General features: G+C 32.7%; 1 protein-coding gene across 1 annotated transcript in view; it reads right to left on the minus strand.

Moving 5' to 3' along the window:
- Positions 1–9,589: 9,589 nt before the first annotated feature.
- LOC139498905 (uncharacterized) overlaps positions 9,590–20,012 on the minus strand; it is a 37,288-nt gene continuing 26,865 nt past the window's right edge. The window contains exons 5-8 of the mRNA XM_071287494.1: positions 18,039–18,125; positions 17,714–17,794; positions 14,941–15,400; positions 9,590–10,103 (exon numbers count right to left, since the gene is read on the minus strand). Of these exons, the coding sequence (XP_071143595.1) occupies positions 10,072–10,103; positions 14,941–15,400; positions 17,714–17,794; positions 18,039–18,125 (660 nt within the window). The 3' untranslated portion in view covers positions 9,590–10,071. The remainder of the gene's footprint in view (positions 10,104–14,940; positions 15,401–17,713; positions 17,795–18,038; positions 18,126–20,012) is intronic.

Here is a 20,012-nt window from a genome sequence, read left to right on the forward strand (position 1 = left end):
CAACCTATCAAGCTAAAACATGTTTCATAAGTTTCCAGGATGTGAATTTATTGAAATATATTTGTGTTATTTAGAAAAATGCCACCTTCTAATGTATCGTATATAACTTTGAAATCCCCACTAGAATACAGTGAAATAAAGACTGATCATACAGTTTCAAAATATACAAGCGAGACTGATCGTACAGTGAGAAATTCAAACAAGTGTAATTTTCTTATTTCTGGCTTCAAAGATGTGGTTGAAAATTTTACCCCCACTTGAAATCTACTTCATTTAGTCAATTAAGTCTGGTTCATACATTAATTTGCACACTAAGAGGGTAAAAGGATTGTTTTTAGGTCCACCGACTGATTTACCTTAGTGATGCACTTGAAAATCTCTTGATTAAGGCAAAGATACGAATAATGAATGTGCTGAATTTAATTCTAAACCATTTGAGAATACCGATGTCAGCTGATTTAATCATTAAGCAATGTACAGGTGATCAACTTACCGTTCAATTCAGTATATCCATCAAATTTAAAATCTGATCCAAAAAGTTCTCGCTTCGAAAATCGCGACTTCCGGATAGCGTACAGAATAGTATCTACACTTTGACATACTTTCGTTTCAGTGAAATTGACTGGATAAAGTTCGACAACTCATACTCTTTTAAAGAGAACGTGAGAAAATGTAGACAGTATACCTGAACTTTGACAAATTTAGAATTAAATATGAATGAAAACCACGTGTCAGAAATGTTATAAGTATATGTTTATCCTAATGAATAATGAAAGCCTAGTACATGTATTGAGAACAGATGTATAAACGTTGACTTTTAGAAAGCAAAGATTAAAGTTGATATTTCCTATCTGAACTAATGAAGAGTTTGTGATTGTTTTAACATCCCTTACAATGCCATCATTTGATAAATAGGGGGCTGTTTTCTGGTCTGTGCGTTTGTTTGGTAGTTCGCCCAGTATTGGTTTACGGTTTTTGTTTAAGTGTTTTAGTAAGAAGGTCACATCCACTTAAAATGTTGTGTTAATGATATAGCTTTTGATCTCGATTGGAAACTGAGAATAGAAATTGGATAGTTTGAAAAAATAACATTTTCATGTTAAAGTTTACCATGAAGTTTTTGATCACACAAACTGGTACCTGCACTTCAATAAAATAACCCAGAATTATTATAACTTAAATTATACTTGACCTTAAAGTTTATCTGGAAAAGTATATCGATACATAACATGTAACTCTATCAATAACTTCCACTCAAATTTTGAATCAACTCTTTCTTCAACTTAAACTCAAATTTCAACTCGTGTTGTTAATTTATGGACATTTTTAAAGTAATTTGCACTATAATGAAACTCAAGCAAACTAGTTTAAAAGTCGTGCGCATTAGTGTCAAAGTTGCATGTAACAATAATAAAGTCATTTACAAGAGTGTTATTGTCGTATACATGCATAAGTTCTTGGATTCCGTGCATATCAGTTTAAAAGTTGTACACTAGAGTCTAAAAGTCGGATGCACCTTTGGACATCATGTGGATCAGTTTCTTAACTTGTATGCACCAGTTCAAGTTTTCTGAAAACGACATTATATCTGTTGTTTTATAAAACCAAAGGGGGTACCGAACGAATAAGAATTAATTACCTAAGTATACTAAGATGAATTTAGTTTGATCTGCTGTATGATTTTAAATCGTGTTGAATGATAAGATTCACAATAATATATTTTAACAAAATAATATAAAAAAAGTCTGAATGACAATGTATTGAATGTGCACGTGGAAATATAAGTTAAGAAAAAAATGACATGATGATTATATGCACAACAAAGAAGTATCAAATAAGTAAAAGTTGTAAAGAATGAAACGCACAAAAACCTTTGCTTTACCATTTTTGGTATATGAATTCGAGGACTGGAATCTTGTTGAGACATTAAGTTTGTAAAACATTGTCCAGTTCGATATCAAAGTCAATCATCAGTTGTTAACCTAGGCTAATGTCTTGGACAGCAGTTTTACAAATTGAATGGGTATTTGTACTATTAAGATTTGACTCGACCTCCGGAGGTCGACAAACGACGGCCGAATCCAACCGTACCATCTACAATATTTTTTTGCAGCTTTCCCGCATTACTCCGTAAGCACTTGGCATTTCAGAGTAAGAGCTTAAAATCTCGACTGTTGGTCGTGTGTCCGGTTGAAGTAGCAGGAGCTATTTTGAACTATAAATCTGACCTGATGTGTCAATCTATATACTGACGGACTTTAAAACGCAACACACATTTTCTTCATTTTTTTTTTACAAATTCATGATTGATCCTCATATAACAAATCCAAAAATGTTTGTAAGTTTACCATAATTCTTTCTGTTTTGAAAAACAATCAATGTTTGGCTTGATTGAGGTTATTGAACATACCGAATCATTGAAGTCGCACGAATTTCCTCAAGCAAAATTTCAAACCAATTAATGATGTTTTACATGGTATTTTCTTCGTGAAACAATTCTTTCAATCAATACCCAGTTGCATCTTTGTATTGCCGAGATTGATTAATTGACTTTTTCGTATGTTGATGTATTTTGTTTATTTGTGTCGTCAGGTTGCTGTCTAATTGACGTATTTCGTTTGTTGATTGATGTATTTTAGTTATTTGTGTCGTCATTTTTCTGTCTAGTTGACCTTGTCATATGTTGATGTATTTTGTTCATTTGTGTCGTCAGGTTTCTGTCGCATTGACTTATTTCTTATATGTCGATGTAGGTTGGTTATGTGTATCGTCTGTTTTCTGTCTTATTGACGTATTTCACATGTTAATTGATGTATTATAGTTATTTGTGTCTTCCGGTTTCTGTCTTATAGACCTTTTCGTATATTGATGTATTTTGTTATTTGTGTCGTCAGGTTGCTGTCTAATTGACCTTGTCATATGTTGATGTATTATAGTTTTTTGTGTCGTCATGTTTCTGTCTTATAGACCTTTTCGTATGTTGATGTATTTTGTTATTTGTGTCGTCAGGTTGCTGTCTAATTGACGTATTTCGCATGTTGATGTTACAATGTTTACATCTTCTCGTCCGTTTTCACACATACAAAAGTCGTTTTCAGAGGACAAAAAATATAGCGAGTTCAACATCTCGTGACTGGACTAGACGGATAAAAAAAAATAATACCGATAAACTGTATCAATGATTTGGTATTTATAAATATGCGCAACTTAACTTTTTTTGTCAAGATGTATTTCCCGCCGAGATATTTATATGACATCCAACCTAACGTTCAAGTTAGTTTTTCAGTCTAAGTTACTGTTTGTTACCAATTCACAGTCAAATGTAAAACTTATAGTGAGACACGATGTATTGTAAACTTGTACTAAGACACGATGTATTGTAAACTTATACTGAGACACGATGTATTGTGTAAAACTTATACTGAGACACGATGTATTGTGTAAAACTTATAGTGAGACACGATGTATTGTAAACTTATACTGAGACACGATGTATTGTAAACTTATACTGAGACACGATGTATTGTGTAAAACTTATACTGAGACACGATGTATTGTGTAAAACTTATAGTGAGACACGATGTATTGTAAACTTATACTGAGACACGATGTATTGTAAACTTATACTGAGACACGATATATTGTAAACTTATACTGAGACACGATGTATTGTAAACTAATACTGGGACACGATGTATTGTGTAAAACTTATACTGAGACACGATGTATTGTGTAAAACTTATACTGAGACACGATGTATTGTAAACTTATACTGAGACACGATGTATTGTAAACTTATACTGATACACGATGTATTGTAAACTTATACTGAGACACGATTATTGTATCATAATACAATTAATTTTGATCAAAGACATATTACAAAAATAGCAATGGGACAGTCAATACCATTTTTCCAACATTAAGATTATAATGAATTTATCATAATTTCTACTCCCTTATGTATGTTCTTATTTAGACACGGGACGGCTTAAAGCTCGTCATCAAGTTCTTCTCTCAGGTGTGTTCGAGTTCTTCCCTCACAGGTGTGTTCGAGTTCATCTCTCAGGTGTGATCGATTTATTCATTAAGATATGATCTAGATAAACAAAACGGAAACCCATTATATATTAAATGTAAATGAACACGAAAAGCAAAAAAAGGCCACATGATTTTGAGAGAGAAAAAATTAAAAACGACATGTTATTAATTCCATGCGTTCGCATCGCTTTTCTGGATTTACTTTCATAAGGAGGCTCACATCTGAATATTTGAAAGTATGGGATGTATAATAACCGTCACAGTTGAAAAGCTATATAACAAAGAAAGGACTTATAAAATAGCCAAATCCATCTTGGGTCCAATTTGCCTAAGTGATTTGACACCTTAGTTTCTTGATAATTTCAAAATGTATCAGCGGACAATTTTGGCAAGGTTTGTTACAAATCTTGTCAGTACTACCGAAGTAATTACTACTGAACTGATGATACTCTCAGGGACTGATAGTCCACCAGCAGCGGTATCGACCAAGTACTGTAAAAAATGAAAGAACAAGCTAATATTTCCATGCGTTCGAATCGCTTTTTCTGTATCTACCTTGATTGAAAACGCCTAGGATGCATGAGAACCGAAACAGTTGAAGATCTAAATAACAAAAACAAAAAAATATATCTAAAGAGATAACAGAGCATCCTTTTTTACTGTTTGTAATGTATAAATACGCAGTCACGTCTGTCTTCCGACTGAATACCCCGTTCTAAAAAAATACATCCTTTCTGACTGTGTAGGATGTATAAATACGCAGCCAATCCTGTCTTCCGACTGAATACTCCATTCTAAAGAAATGCATCCTTTTTTACTGTGTGGGATGTATAAATATGCAGCCACGTTTGCCTTCCGAAAGAAAACCCTATTCTAAAGAAATGCATCCTTTTACTGTTATTTATGTATAAATATGCAGCCACGTCTGCCTTCCGAAAGAAAACCTCAATGGCATTGTAAAGAAATTTGTGATGTAAAAATACGCAGCCACAACTGCTTTCCGACAGAAAACTTCTACCTAAAGAAATGCACTCTTTTTACTTTTTGTAATGTATAAATATGCCTCCCAGTCTACCTTCCGACAGAAACCCCCTTTCTAAAGATATACATCCTTTCTGACTGTGTAGGATGTATTAATACGCAGCAAAGTCTGTCTTCCGACTGAAAAACCCATTCTTAAGAGATGCATCCTTTTTTACTGTGTGGAATGTATAAATACGCAGCCACGTAAGCCTTCAAGCAGAAAATCCCATTCTAACGATATGCATCCTTTCTGACTGTGAAGGATGTATAAATACGCAACCACGTCTGTCTTCCGACTGAATACCCTATTCTAACGATATGCATCCTTCCTGACTGTGTAGGATGTATAAATACGCAGGCAAGTCTGCCTTCAGACAGAATAACCCGTTCTAAAGAAATGCATCATTTTATTTCTTGTGATGTATAAATACGCAGCCACAACTGCTTTCCGACAGAAATCCCCATTCTAAAGAAATGCATCATTTCTACTTTGAGGGATGTATAAAAACACAGCCACGACCGCCTTCCAACAGAAAACCACATACTAAACAAATGCATCTTTTTACTGTTTGCGATGTATAAAGACGCAACCACGTCTGCTTTCCGACAGGAAACAGCATTCTAAAGAAACGCATCATTTTTACTTTGGGGGATGTATAAAAACGCAGCCACGTCTACTTTCCAACAGAAAACCCCATTCTAAAGAAATGCATCTTTTTACTGTTTGCGATGTATAAAGACGCAGCTACGTCTGCTTTCTCTGACAGAAAACCCAATTCTAAAGAAATGCATCATTTTTACTGTTTGTGAAGTATAAATTTGCAGCTACGTCTGCCTTCCAAAAGAAAACCCCATTCCTAAGATACGCATTATTTTTTACTGTGTGGTATGGATAAATACGCAGCCACTTCTGCCTTTCAACAAAAAACCCATTCTCAAGAAATGCATCTTTTTTTATTGTATGGGAAGTATAAATACGCAGAAATGTGGGCACGGAAAGAGGATGTTATACATGTATCAATTGCTTGGTGTAGGATATATGCCACGTCTTTATATAGCTACCTTCGTTAACGAAGCATCATAATAACTCTTTGAGAGGTCCGTATATATCCTAGACATTTTATAAGACACATTTTTATGCTCGCTTAATTACACCCCTTTTGCAGTGGACATCTATGTTGCCTGTCCTTCGTCCTATTTTACAATTTAGCATAATCATTTCAACTCTACATTTGTATTTCAGTTGGTTTCAGTAACATTTTGAATTTCGTCATCCATTCAATGGCGGCAAACGTGCTAGCGAGGCTTTATTTTTCATTTTTCTTGTCATTGATTTTGTTACTAACTGCTATATCGGTCATATCTATCTAAGTGAAAGTCTGTCATAATTGTTTTTCATTAATTGTTTTGTAATTAACTATGCCGTTAGTTATCTTAATTGAATTGTTAAATATTTTTCATGACGGGGCCTTTTAAAACTGACTATACGGTATTAGGTTTTCTCATTGACGAAGGTCGTACGGTTGCTTCAATTGCTTACATGCACTTCATTTGAACTTTGATGGTAGTTGTCTCACTGACAATCAAGCCCCATCTCCTTATTCTCAGAATGAGCAAAAGAATACCACTGATATCTGCTTCGTTTCACCAAAGTCAAGAAATAATGCAACGTGAACTTTACAAATTTTTGAATTATTTTAAACACTAAGGCTTTTCTACCTCAGGCATATATTATCTTAGCTGTATTTGGCAAAACTTTTAGGAATTTTGGTCCTCAATGCTCTTCAACTTCGTACTTTATTTGGCCTTTTTAACTTTTTTGGATTCGAGCGTCATTGATGAGTCTTTTGTAGACGAAACGCGCGTCTGGCGTATATACAAAATTTAGTCCTGGTATCTATGATGAGTTTATTTACAACCACTGGGTTGATGCCACTGCCGGTGGAGATTTATTTCCCCGAGGGTATCACAAGCCCAGTAGTCAGCACTTTTTGTGCTGACATGAATTGTCATTGATATGGTTATATTTATAAATTTGCTGTTTACAAATTTTTGACTTATTTTAAATACTAAGGCTTTCCTACCTCAGGCATAGGTTACCTTAGCTGTATTTGGCAAAACTTTTAGGAATTTTGGTCCTCAATGCTCTTCAACTTCGTACTTTATTTGGCCTTTTTAACTTTTTTGGATTTGAGCGTCAATGATGAGTCTTTTGTAGGCGAAACGCGCGTCTTGCGTATATACAAAATTTAGTCCTGGTATCTATGATGAGTTTATTTACAACCACTGGGTCGATGCCACTGCTGGTGGAGATTTATTTCCCCGAGGGTATCACAAGCCCAGTAGTCAGCACTTTATGTGCTGACATGAATTGTCATTGATATGGTTATATTTATAAATTTACTGTTTACAGACGAAACGCGCGTCTGGCGTATATACAAAATTTAGTCCTGGTATCTATGATGAGTTTATTTCCTTTTTAGTGTAATAATATATTCCAATAGCGACATCGTATTGAGAAGTCATTGTATCTCTCTCAGTTGATACTATATTAAACACTTTTGTATTTCCTGCCCTTTCCTTGTTTACAAGGCAACTATAAAACAAGTTTTTTTTAAATGGTTGATGTGAAGTGATCCCTTTGAATGTTTTAAATGGTTGATGTGAAGTGATCCCTTTGAATGTTTTACGGACAACACCTTGATTTGGTTGACCGTTATGGAATATCTGTCTTAGCTGCAATGTGGTCCTCTTCTCATCAATTTTAACAAACCGCCTCGATGGCCTAGTGATATCGAACTCGCTTCAAGTACAGTAGCTGGTGGGTTCTTATGGAAGGCTTGATTCCCCATAAAGCACGTGTCACTTAGGAGTAAGAGTAAAAAATGATGGGGTGTGTGGTTGGGGATTGGAGTCAACAATAATGTGCCCTGGTAAGTGACATGTCTTTTTGATGGCTGTTATCATGTGAACTAGTACGTTAAAGATCAACCTGTCGGCCTAGTGCATATTTATATCATCTCAAAATGTGGTCGTCCTTATACGTATGTAATATTTGCCACTGGATGTTACACACATATTCATATCATCTTAACATGTTTTCGTTCTTATATGTATGTAGTATTTGCCACTGGATGTTACACAGATATTCATATCATCTCGACATGTTTTCGTCCTTATATGTATGTAATATTTGCCACTGGATGTTACACAAATATCCATCATCATCATTTTCTGAATTACCGAATCACTCAAATTGTACAAACCATGAGCGCCACTAGTGGAGAAATAATTGATCCCTTTTTCAGAGGTAAATATTTATATTTCTGTGTACTCTTTTCATAGACTGCTGTTGGACTTTGACTTGAGACGCCTTCCTTTTTGGCCATGGTATTGTCTTTCTGACAATAGTTTAGTTTAACATTGACCCCATTGATATCTTGTCCCACTTTTTATGAACCTATGGATTGCATTTATTGCTGCTTATTCTCGTACTGAATATACTGAATATATGAACTATTTGCCACTGCTGTTTTATTTCAGATAATGGTGATTTCTAATGGCCCCTTTTACATAATAACCAGATAATTTCTGTTAATAGTGATTTCCTATCAAAACTTAAAACATGATAACTAGTAATGGTATGGCATTGGTGTTTCTGATTTGTCCATACACCATGATAACCAGACATCGTCTGATAACAATCATTTATGGTTGATCTCTAGAAAGTGAGATATTCTATGAAAATGATAACACATTAACCAGACATGATTGTCTGATAATGATGTTTTTTGGTTGATCAATAGAACACGCTACCATTTATTGTCTGAAAATTGTGATTTCTGATTGATCTCGAGAATATGATAACCATATATTGTCTGATAATGGTGATTTTGATTGATTCCGATAATATGATAACCATTTATTGTCTGTTAATGGTGATTAATGAACGATCTCGAGTATATGATAACTATATATTGTCTGTTTATGGCGATTTCTGACTGATCTCGAGAATATGAAAGTATATGTTTCCCATGTATGTAATACCATGTAAACGGTTAAAGCAGTTCTTTTGATTACCAGTCTATGAATGTATCTCTAAAGTGTGTGTTATTATGAATACACACTCTTTCAACAGGTTAAAACACAAACATTGCAATAGATTTGTCCCTTCATGGTTTATTGCTTTATATCATTTTGATATAACAATAGACCAACTATTAAATATTTCAAGCAAAACCTGGAAATATTAAAACTATACATATTTCCTAATACATATCTTTTTTTAATTTTTATTTTATGAATGAAACCAGATGGTGGGTATATGTCAATGAAACAGCAATTCAATTACAAAAAATTAGAAGCATCTGATGGTCAAAATACAGTTTTCTGGGATAAACAAATAACAAAAAAATATGCTAGTCATCAACTCATGCCTAGGTTAAAAAGATGTGTATGTGTTAAAGGAAATCTAACATCTACACCTAATTCTCTCTAGGACAAAAAGATTTAAAATAATTCATATATCTTTCTCATTAAGAAACATAGTCATAGAGGACATTGTCCTAAATGCTTTATGTTGTCTCATGTTTCTCACTGTACTATACAAATTATTAGAACTATATATATGTTTATAAACAGATATTCATTTTAATGTACATAATACAGTTAATATGGTATTAAGCCTTATCAACATTTAGTCAATAAAGTCTTTGCCGTATGTGATTACATTTGAAAAAAAGAATTTATACAATCCAGTATTGATCCAATCTTTAACTTTAGTCCCATTATTTCCATGTGGTCCACGTTTTTCATCTTTCTCATTTCTTTCTAAAGTTTTATGACTATATAGTTTCATTCTAACTTTATAATGCTTCATCAACAGAATAACGTCTCAATTATAGATGATTGTCGTCTATCCAAAAAGGTTTGGTCTTCTGCAAATCTGTTGCTATGGTAGTACAATGTATGTATATTTTCCATGACGTGTATAACTAACTGTTTGATTTAGTGTTCAATTTCAACTTCAATCCTCATTCCTGAAATGAAATAAAATAAATCAGAACTGATTCAATACAAGAATACAATATGTTACTGATTGATCGATTGTGTTACTTAACGTCCAGTAACAATTAGTTAATACATGTTAATGGGCTTCGATGGTCCAGTGGTCTAAATAGTAGAACTAGTAATCATGCCAAAGGTCGTGGGTTTCTCCAGACACTCCGGCTTTCTCCACCAATTAAACCTGACCGCCATGAAATAGTACACTGGTACAATCGTGCTGAAAGTGGTGTTAAATACCAATCCATAAATCACTTTATTAATACATGTTTAGGACGAGAACAAATTAACAAGTAGTACAATCGTAGGTCCTGTGAAACAGAAGGCGTCCACTAGAATCAAACTGAAGATGCATTGGATAACGCATTGTAATAGGCTACTCACGGACCCACCAAAACGTTGTCGCAATGGTTCTTACACAGAACACTGGATTGCTACTCACGGACCCGCCAAAACGTTGTCGCAATTGTTCTTACACAGAACACTGGATTAAGTGTTCCCATGTTGACCGGATATGGTGACGTATTTATATGTATCGTACAATCAAACGGACACCTCATTTTTACTGCCGGTTTTAATAAGACCAAATGTGACCATATGTCTATTCCAGGTCACCTTTTTGTTTGACATTCTACTTTTACAGAATAAAGTTTTTACTGGCAGAACCAGTAGAAGATAGAATAAAATGCTCCGCTGGGCACATCTTGATACGACCGCAGAGATCGAACCCTGAACAGTTGGGGCAAGTATGGACACAATATTCAAGCTTGTTACAGCTCTGAATTTGAATTGTGATTAAATATTTGTCACAGCATAGGTTTCTGACACAGAATGAATGTGGTCTAAGAACTTACAATTTTTTAATTTACCTATTATGGTCCATAATATCCAAAATCTAAATACATGGTAGATTCAGCATATCAAAGAATTCCAAGAATTCAATTTTTGATGAAATCAAACAAAGTTTAATTTTGGACCCTTTTGACCTCAATGTGGACCAATTTGATAACGGGGCCCAAAAATCAAAAATCTAAATACATGTTTAGATTCAGCATGGTAAAGAACCCCAAGAATTCAATTTTTGAATAAATCTTACTAAAAGTCATGGCTAACAGTTAGGGATGTCAATGAGTACTCGAGTATCGCTCGGTAGTACCGAGTATCGAATACCAAAATGATACTCGACTAATCGGGAAATTATACATTAATCAAAATTAATCAAAATTAAAATACGTTCTGAATGTTTGCGTATAATTTTGTCTTTTAAAATTCCCTCAAACAACAGAGGTACAACTTTCAATATATAAATGTAGGCTATAAACAAGAGGACTTTTTGAAGGCTTACATTTTTAGCTGATCGTGTGTTAATCATTCCACCACCTCTGTACCGTCAGAGAAAATATTTTTATCGGCAGAACTGTTAGTTACGTTACAAGGTCGAAAAATCGGCTCGTCCCAGAAAAGGTTGAAAAGATAAATATTTCTAAATAAGAACAAATTCGTTGAACCCTTTGTCGACCCCCCGAGAATGGTTAAAACCATTGGTTAGTCCTAACTATTACCCTTTTAGTTGATCACTAAATGTGAATCACAAATACTGTTGTTTGAGTTTACAGTTTTCTATAGATGCTTATTAATTAATTGATTATATTATAATTGTCAGTTTACACAATTAGTGCATGTAGTTAATGAGCTACTAGATATGGAATAAAATTCCTGGGACTATTATCTGTTCCTATGTAATAATATTGAAGGTTTTACGCCAACAAGACAACGAACGACCCACAATAGGTAAAATGCGTATAATTTTGCGTTTACATTTTGTAGATGTTTTTCCGAGCGAAACTCGAGTATAGCTCGGTATCATCTAACGAGTACTCGATTAGTAAATCTTCACAGAGTTGACATCCCTACTAAAAATAAACAAAAAACCTGAATCAGCAACATTTTACAGTAATATCTTACCAGATGCTCCACAGGGTGCAGCTTTATACGACCGCAGAGGTCGAACCCTGAACGGTTGGGGCAAGTATGGACACAACATCCAAGCTGGATACAGCTCTGAATTTGGATTGTGATTAAATAGTTGACACAGCATATGTTTCTGACACAGAATGAATGTGGTCTTATGAACTTAAAAACTTTGTTTTGCTTTTGAGCAATTCACTATGCTGTTGAATATTAATCCTCTCAAAAAGAAAATATTTAAAGACATTTTCTTTTTATTTTCTGAAATTTGAAATGAGAAAAATTGAACCCCCCTTTCCCTTATTCCAAAAATGATCTCAATTCAAATTTCTAATGGAGTTTGCAACAATAACAATGATAACTACTCATTTAAATACATCATAAAGTATTAAAATATAAGATGTCATACAGTCATGGTTAAAATTAAAATAAATTAATAGTAACTTCTAAAAAATAAATGGGGAATTTGTCCAAAGGGACACAGATGATGCCCCCGCTAGCACATAACGTTATAGAGGGACATAACTCAAGAACTGTAAAAGTGAAGCTGCTAAAAATTGAAGTTTAATTGAGTTTAGAGGTAATAAGCATTATATACACATTTTATTAAATTTAGTTGAGACAAACTTAAGTTAAAAGAACAGAAACGAAAAAAATCTTCAATTTTTCCACTTTTAAAGGGGCATAACCCTAGAATGGTAATCAAAGTCCTTGTAATCACTGAATGGTAAAGATTGCTTTAATTTATCAGTTGGTAGTAAAAGTGAATATTGCATGTATATTGCATATAGCATTGATTTAAGTTGATTCAATTATTATTCTGGACAAAGAAAGATAACTCCAATTTTCAAAGATTTTATAAAGCATTGGTTTTAGGTGATTCAACAACCATTCTGGACAAAGAAAGATAACTCCAATTTATTGTCTTGAAACTACAAAAATGCTTGTTTTTGGCCCCTTTTAACCCTTAAAATATATCACAACCTTCTTCTTATGGTATTAAACATTGTGGTACAATTTCAGAACAATTGAAATACTTATACACAACTAATTGTCTTGACACTAGATGAATGGTTGTTTTGGGCCCCTTATTTCTAAACCTTAGGTACCATAACCCCCAAAATCAATCCCAAACTTCTTTTTGTGGTTATAACAATGTGTTAAAACTTTATTGATTTCTATTTACTTATACTAAAGTTATCATCCGGAAACCATTGTCTTCGGACAACGACGCAGACGACACAGACGACGTGATACCAATATAAAAATAAAATTCCTTTGTAACCATAAAAGCTCATTTAAATACATCATAAAAGTATTAAAATAGAAATGTCATCATAGTCATGGCTAAAAATAAACAAAAAACCTATATCAGCAACATTTTATATTGGCAAATTTCCAATGCAGTCTATTATACTAAAGTTATTGGCAAATTTCCAATAGAATTTATTAATACTAAAGTTATTGGCAAATTTCCAATAGAATTTATTAATACTAAAGTTATTGGCAAATTTCCAATATACATAATTTAAAACCAGTGTAGCTGAGATATTCAAATGAGTTTGAATTACAACCCCAATAAATTTTCAACCATAAAAGCCCATTTAAATACATCATAAGGCTATTAAAATAGAAAATGACATCATAGTCATGGCTAAAACTAAACAAAAAACCTTCATCAGCAACATTTTATATTGGCAAATTTCTAATGGAGTTTATTATACTAAAGTTATTGGCAAATTTCCAATGGAATTTATAAACAATAAAGTTATTGGCAAATTTCCAATATACATAATTTAAAAGCAGTGTAGGTGAGATATTCAAATGAGTTTGAATTACCAACCTTACACTGCTTTTAAACTATGTTTTGTACTTTCAAAGTAATTGTCTATTAACCTGGAAACCTTTGTTTTTGCCCCTTTTTTGCCCCTTATTCCTTAAAGGTTTGAGCCATAATCCCCAGAGCCAATTCTTTCTTTCTAATGGAGTTTATTATACTAAATTTATTGGCAAATTTACAATGGAATTTATTAACAATAATTCAAAAGCAGTGCAGGTGAGATATTCAAATGAGTTTGAATTACAACCTTACAGTGCTTTTATATTATGTTTTGTACTTAAGCCTTCCCTTTGTGGTATATCCCTGCACAAGTTATTGTCTGGAAACTAGAAAAATGCTTAGGTTTTTGCCCCTTATTCATAAACGTTTTGGTCAATTACCCCCAAACTCAATTCCAGCTTTCCCTTTGTGATATGGAACCTTGTAGTACAATTTCAGATCCATACACTTACACACAAGTTATTGTCATGAAACTAGAAAAATGCTTGCTTTTTGCCACTTTTTTGGCCCCTAATTCCTTAACTGTTGGTACCATAACCCCCCAAAATCAATCCCGACCTTCCTTTTGTGGTGTTGAACCTTATGGTAAAATTTCATAGAGATCCATTTACTTAAATTAAAGTTATTGTGCGAAAACCATTGTGTCTTCGGACGACACAACGACGTCATACCAATATATATATATTGAGTTACTTAGTTATTGTCTTCATTTGTTTTTAATGTTGTTATATGTCACAAACTGTAAAGTTTATATGGCAATAAAACTTTGAATTGAATTGAAAAAAATATACGACTGCAAAAATTTTTTGCGGTCGTATAATGACTACTTGTTTCAGATCAAGGAACGCGTTTCCCGAAACATGGTCTCAGTAAACAGGCATAATTAAACTTTAATAAATAGTTAAGTCTGCATACACTCATACTTTAAAATAGTAATGGACATTGAACATTACAAGAAAAACACAATAAAGGCTCAGAAATCAAACACTTTAAAGTATATTTACCCAATACATGTATATCATTTTCAATTGATTTAACTTCCTCTGCAGAAATAGTTTTAGCCAAAATGTCATTCAGTGCATCTGTATACAGCCTTCTTGGTGTGTTATGTTGATCAAATCGTTTTAAAAGGTCGCTTAATATATTACATAATTCAATAAAACGTTTGTCTTCAAGTTTAAATATGCGAGAGTGTTGTAGTTCGTTTCTTGTTAGTCTTATGCGCTCAATATCATCTCCAATAGCTATGTCTGTATTCTGAATAGTTTGCCATGTCCCGCCCCATAAATTACTAGGAATGTGTTTATTTAGTTTCCTGTGCTCACTGTACAAGTGAGTTATATCACAATCGCTCCTTGGACGTAGATTTGGTCTGTCTGGTTTTAATAAGTCATATGAAGCATCAGCCAGAATATTCAGCACGATCATTCCCATCTTTGTAAAATTAATTTCCTCTTTTGTGAACTGAAAATAAGTAAAAAGTAAGCAATTGCGATGTAAAATATGAAAAACGTACTATACAATAAAATCTAAAATAAGTTTTGGTTGAATCAATTGTCAGTTAACTTGGCCAAGTACTCGACGAAGTTCCTGCAAGAAAAAAAAAGTAGAAGTAAAATCGATGAGCTGGTACCTAGCATCTAAACATAATTCTTCCTCAATAATTTTTTGCGCAACCTAATTCTGGGAGTCTAAATCACATGTCGTGTTAAATCATTCTTTTTTATTAATGATTATGAACCAAAGTGACCTTAAAATATTTAAGGTAAATAAATACCCTTCATTAATGTGAAACCAAATTGTTTTGATTTCTATTATATTGGGGTCAATGAAACATACAACACAACCTTTGATAAAATATATTATAGAGTCAAATATTTATTGTTATAACAAACATTATGTTAATAAATCTTTGTTGTTGACCAATGCGCTTTATGTTTATTTTCCTAAAAATCAATGAAAATGTAATTGCTATTTATACTAGTTGTGACATCAAGAAAAAACGTCTTAATTTGTATATATATATTGTTTCAACAAAATGATCTATATCACATTTATTTATTGCTTTAACTATAATTAATTTATGATGCTAGTTATAATTTGGAAATTTTGACCAGAAACACGGCCATATAGAACTGTATCCTTTGAAACATACTGATTGAATTTAATGAATAAGTTTTTTTTTCTTTCTACACTGCGCAATTCACAAATATAGTGGTTTATTGACTTGATGACAGTTTACAGTGAAGCTGTTTGTGTTTCGTTCCTGAAAAAAAGTATAACAGAGTACCGAACTCGAAGGTAAATTAAAATAGAGGCTCTGAAGAGCCTGTGTCGCTCACCTTGGTCTACAAATGTATATGCATATCATACAAAGGACACTGTCCAATAGACTTTATGACAAAAATCTATATTTTTTTGCTTCTAGTATTACTGATCTTTAAGTCTGTTTGGTTTCTCTCTATATTCTTTAGTTTTTGCTCAAAACACAAAAAATGGTAAACAAGCTTATTTATGGAAAATCATAGTGACACTTTACTAACTAAATCGGCAAAATTTGACTTTTTAATATGTAATAGATCATGCCTTGCTGATAATTTTTGTTATTTAAGGTGGTACCTAACACTACCGGGAGATAACTCTGTAAAGTCAGCTAAACGTTTTAATTACGTTGTGTTGTAAAGGGAATAGTAAGCTTCTCAATGATCAAAATTGGTGTTTGTCAAATTGCTATATAACCAGTGTAATTTTTCTGACAAAACGGTTGGTTCAAATTTTTAATTTTTTTTGAAAATTTTGTTAAAGTGTCATAGTAAATACTTTCACAAAATTTTATGAAAATTAAACGAGCCAAATTAATGTTAGTGAAAGTGTTGGGTACTACCTTAAAGTAAAATTGAGAATGGAAATGGGGAATGTGTGAAAGAGACAATAACCTGACCACAGAGCACACAACAGCCAAAGGCCACCAATGAGTCTTCAATGTAGCGAGAAACTCCCGCACCCGGAGGCGTCCTTCAGCTGGCCCCTAAATTATTTAAAGTGTTTATTTCTCTATTATAATTCAATTCTTATAACGCATAAAGAAAAATAAATGTTTCTCTCTAAATATCAAAGTTTTCATGATAATATTCAAAAGATTACAAAACTTAACAAATAAAATAAAAGATTTACTATAAAGGGAAATAACTCTGTATGAGGTCAATTGAAAATTACTTTTTTGTAGATATTACTGTGCTAAACAATTGTGTTGTTATAGTTTATCTCTATTATAAAAGGCAAGAACATAAAAGAAAACTGCCTTAAAATGATCAATTCAGGGGCAGCAACCCAACATTGCAGAGCAAATAGATCTTTACATGAAAAAGTTTCAGAGATTTAAGCCAAAAACTGCAGTTTATCCTATGTTGTATTTTAAGCCATGGCGGAAATATTGGTGGATGGGCGGAGTCATCGGATACTTGTTTTAAACAAGATACCATAAAGACGATTTAGGCCAAGTTTGGTTTAATTTGGCAACCTACATGTAGTTTCAGAGGAGAAGATTTTTGTAAAAGTTAACGGACAACAAACGCAAAGTGCTGAGAAAATCTCAATATCAATTGATCCTTTAGGGCCAGGTAAGATTAAAAAGGACAAGTCCATGAAAATTGACCGATTTAGACGTTTGACTTTTTCAAACAACTGAACGAAAGAAAAGTCTACAATATTCTGTTTCATTCATTTTCATTTTTGAGAAATGAATTTGGCTTTAAAATACATTGTGGTGTTACATACCCCTGCAACACTGGCTGTACTTGTTGCCTCTTGATTGACATTTGAAAGCACTCTATCACCAGCTTGGACATGGACACGTACCTGCAAAAAAAAATATGTCATTCATCATCAATAGAAAATAATTAGAAAAATTCATGAAAAGTTCAAAGAGAAAACTTGGCAATGTGGGTAGCACCTATCATTTCATTACACTCTATTTTGATAAACATAGGACTGGTTAAATAAATCAACACGACCAACCATACAATTTCTAAATTCTTGGGCTCAATTATATCTTTGTTATACCAAAGAAAAAAGAAAAGCATCACTTTAAAAATTAACTTACCTTGGTGGATGTTTCAGTTCTTTGTATTTGACCGGAGCTCTCTGGGTTAAGATTCAAACTTGGAATATTTTCAGAACTCTGTGACAACTAAAATTAATGACAAAATAAATGTTATCACTATTGGATGTACATTCACACCACCATTTAAATAAGACATATATCTTCTTAAAACTATACATCATTATATGGACCCTCATTAACACATTAACGTTTATATAATTTCAATTATGGCATAAATATAGCATCTTGCACTTCTAAAGTTCCATCAAATGTAAGCTATTACCGACAGTAACGTGAATAACTGCCTTTTCTAAGAAAATGTCTTAATTTAACTTTGAACTTTGAAGACGTTGAATTTAGAATAAAAGAAGATAATTTTCAAACTATATACTGTGTAGTGTTTTTAATTTCTGAAATATTCATCTTATACATGTAGGATGTCAATATCAGTAAAAATATATTTTACTACTGTTATCTTGAAAGAAAAATAATAAACTGTCAGCTTTTCCTTACTTTTAACGACCCTCTATTAGTAATGTTAGTATTCAGTATAAGTCATGATACACATGTCACAGAGTTGTTAAGTTACAACAGGAGATTTGAAAATGATCACTGGGGTTGAGGCCTCGATAACTGGAGATTTTTATCAATGTTTTAAGTGTTTATTTGATTATAAACCTATATCTCCACTTTTTCTTTGCTATTACTGTTTTCTCTTGTGTATTCTTTTATTCAGATATAATAGATGTAAACTTAAATTTTTCCTTTGTCGTGTTGAGAATTGCTTAAAACTCCTTTTAAATTACTTAACACAAAAATGAGTTTTCTAGCATCTATTAATAAAACAGATACATGTATAAGATTTAATAAGTAAATAATAAAGCATAACAATATAATGTATGTGTAAATTTCACGGTCTTGTCACCTCCTTGTTTTCCTTTCATTTCTCTGCTGTCTTTCTTTTTGTTAAGGTTTGTTCTTCTGCCTTTTATTGCAGTCAACAATGATCAGGTGTAATCTAACAAAACATTTCATAGCCACTTCTTTGTCACAAAATCGATATAAGAGCTTAACATCTATGATAATAAAAGATGGATGACATTTTAACAAATTGGAAGCTTTAGGTTTTTAACGGAAGGGAATGAAGAGCTGGAAAATCGGCAGATTTTTTACTCTTGCTTGGAGAATCGCATGTCTAGATCTGATATTATTTGAAATGTGATACTTCCAAATCATATTTAAAAAATAGGAGATTATTAATAATAGATGATATAAAAAGGAAATGTGGTATGATTGTCAATTAAATGAGAGTACTACCAACTAAAGAAAAAAAATCAGGATGTAAACTAAACAGGTTACCATACGACCTTCTACAATAGGCAAAATCCATATCCTAAAGCAATGTGAAGGGTCTAAGGAGGAACAAAATTCGAAATTATTCAAAGGAGAAAACCAACAGCCTGATTAGGATAAATCGAAAAGTTGTATGCCATTTCTAAATTTCTTAAACTTCTTGCATGTAAAAATATAACTACTTTCCTGTTTGTTCCCGTGGAAAAGATTCTTTAAAAAATGTTCAATAACAGAGGTGACAATTGGAACTCTATGGCAAAATCATACATTTTTTTTTCAGTCAGAATTCTAGTTCGTCAAAATGATCTCCCCATAACATAACCAGAAGAGTTGTCATTGAAGATTCATTATCTTTCATATTAACTATGGTGTTACTTGTTATATTTAAGATATATCACTGAAAAAAGTATCCACTTGGTAATTTTTTCAATATCAGGTCATCTTTATAATTTGTTGGGAATACTTTTACTAAAAGAAATACTTTCATAGTATGTTAGTCAATTGTATATGAGAGGGTTCGCTTTGTGCTTTTAAATCATTAACAACACGTTCACATAATTCAATCGTTGTTTACAAAATTTCGATCGTTGACAGCATTCTTATCCAGAATTTAAGATGCGT

This window comes from Mytilus edulis, chromosome 12, assembly GCF_963676685.1.
Source record: "Mytilus edulis chromosome 12, xbMytEdul2.2, whole genome shotgun sequence".
Taxonomy (NCBI): domain Eukaryota; kingdom Metazoa; phylum Mollusca; class Bivalvia; order Mytilida; family Mytilidae; genus Mytilus; species Mytilus edulis.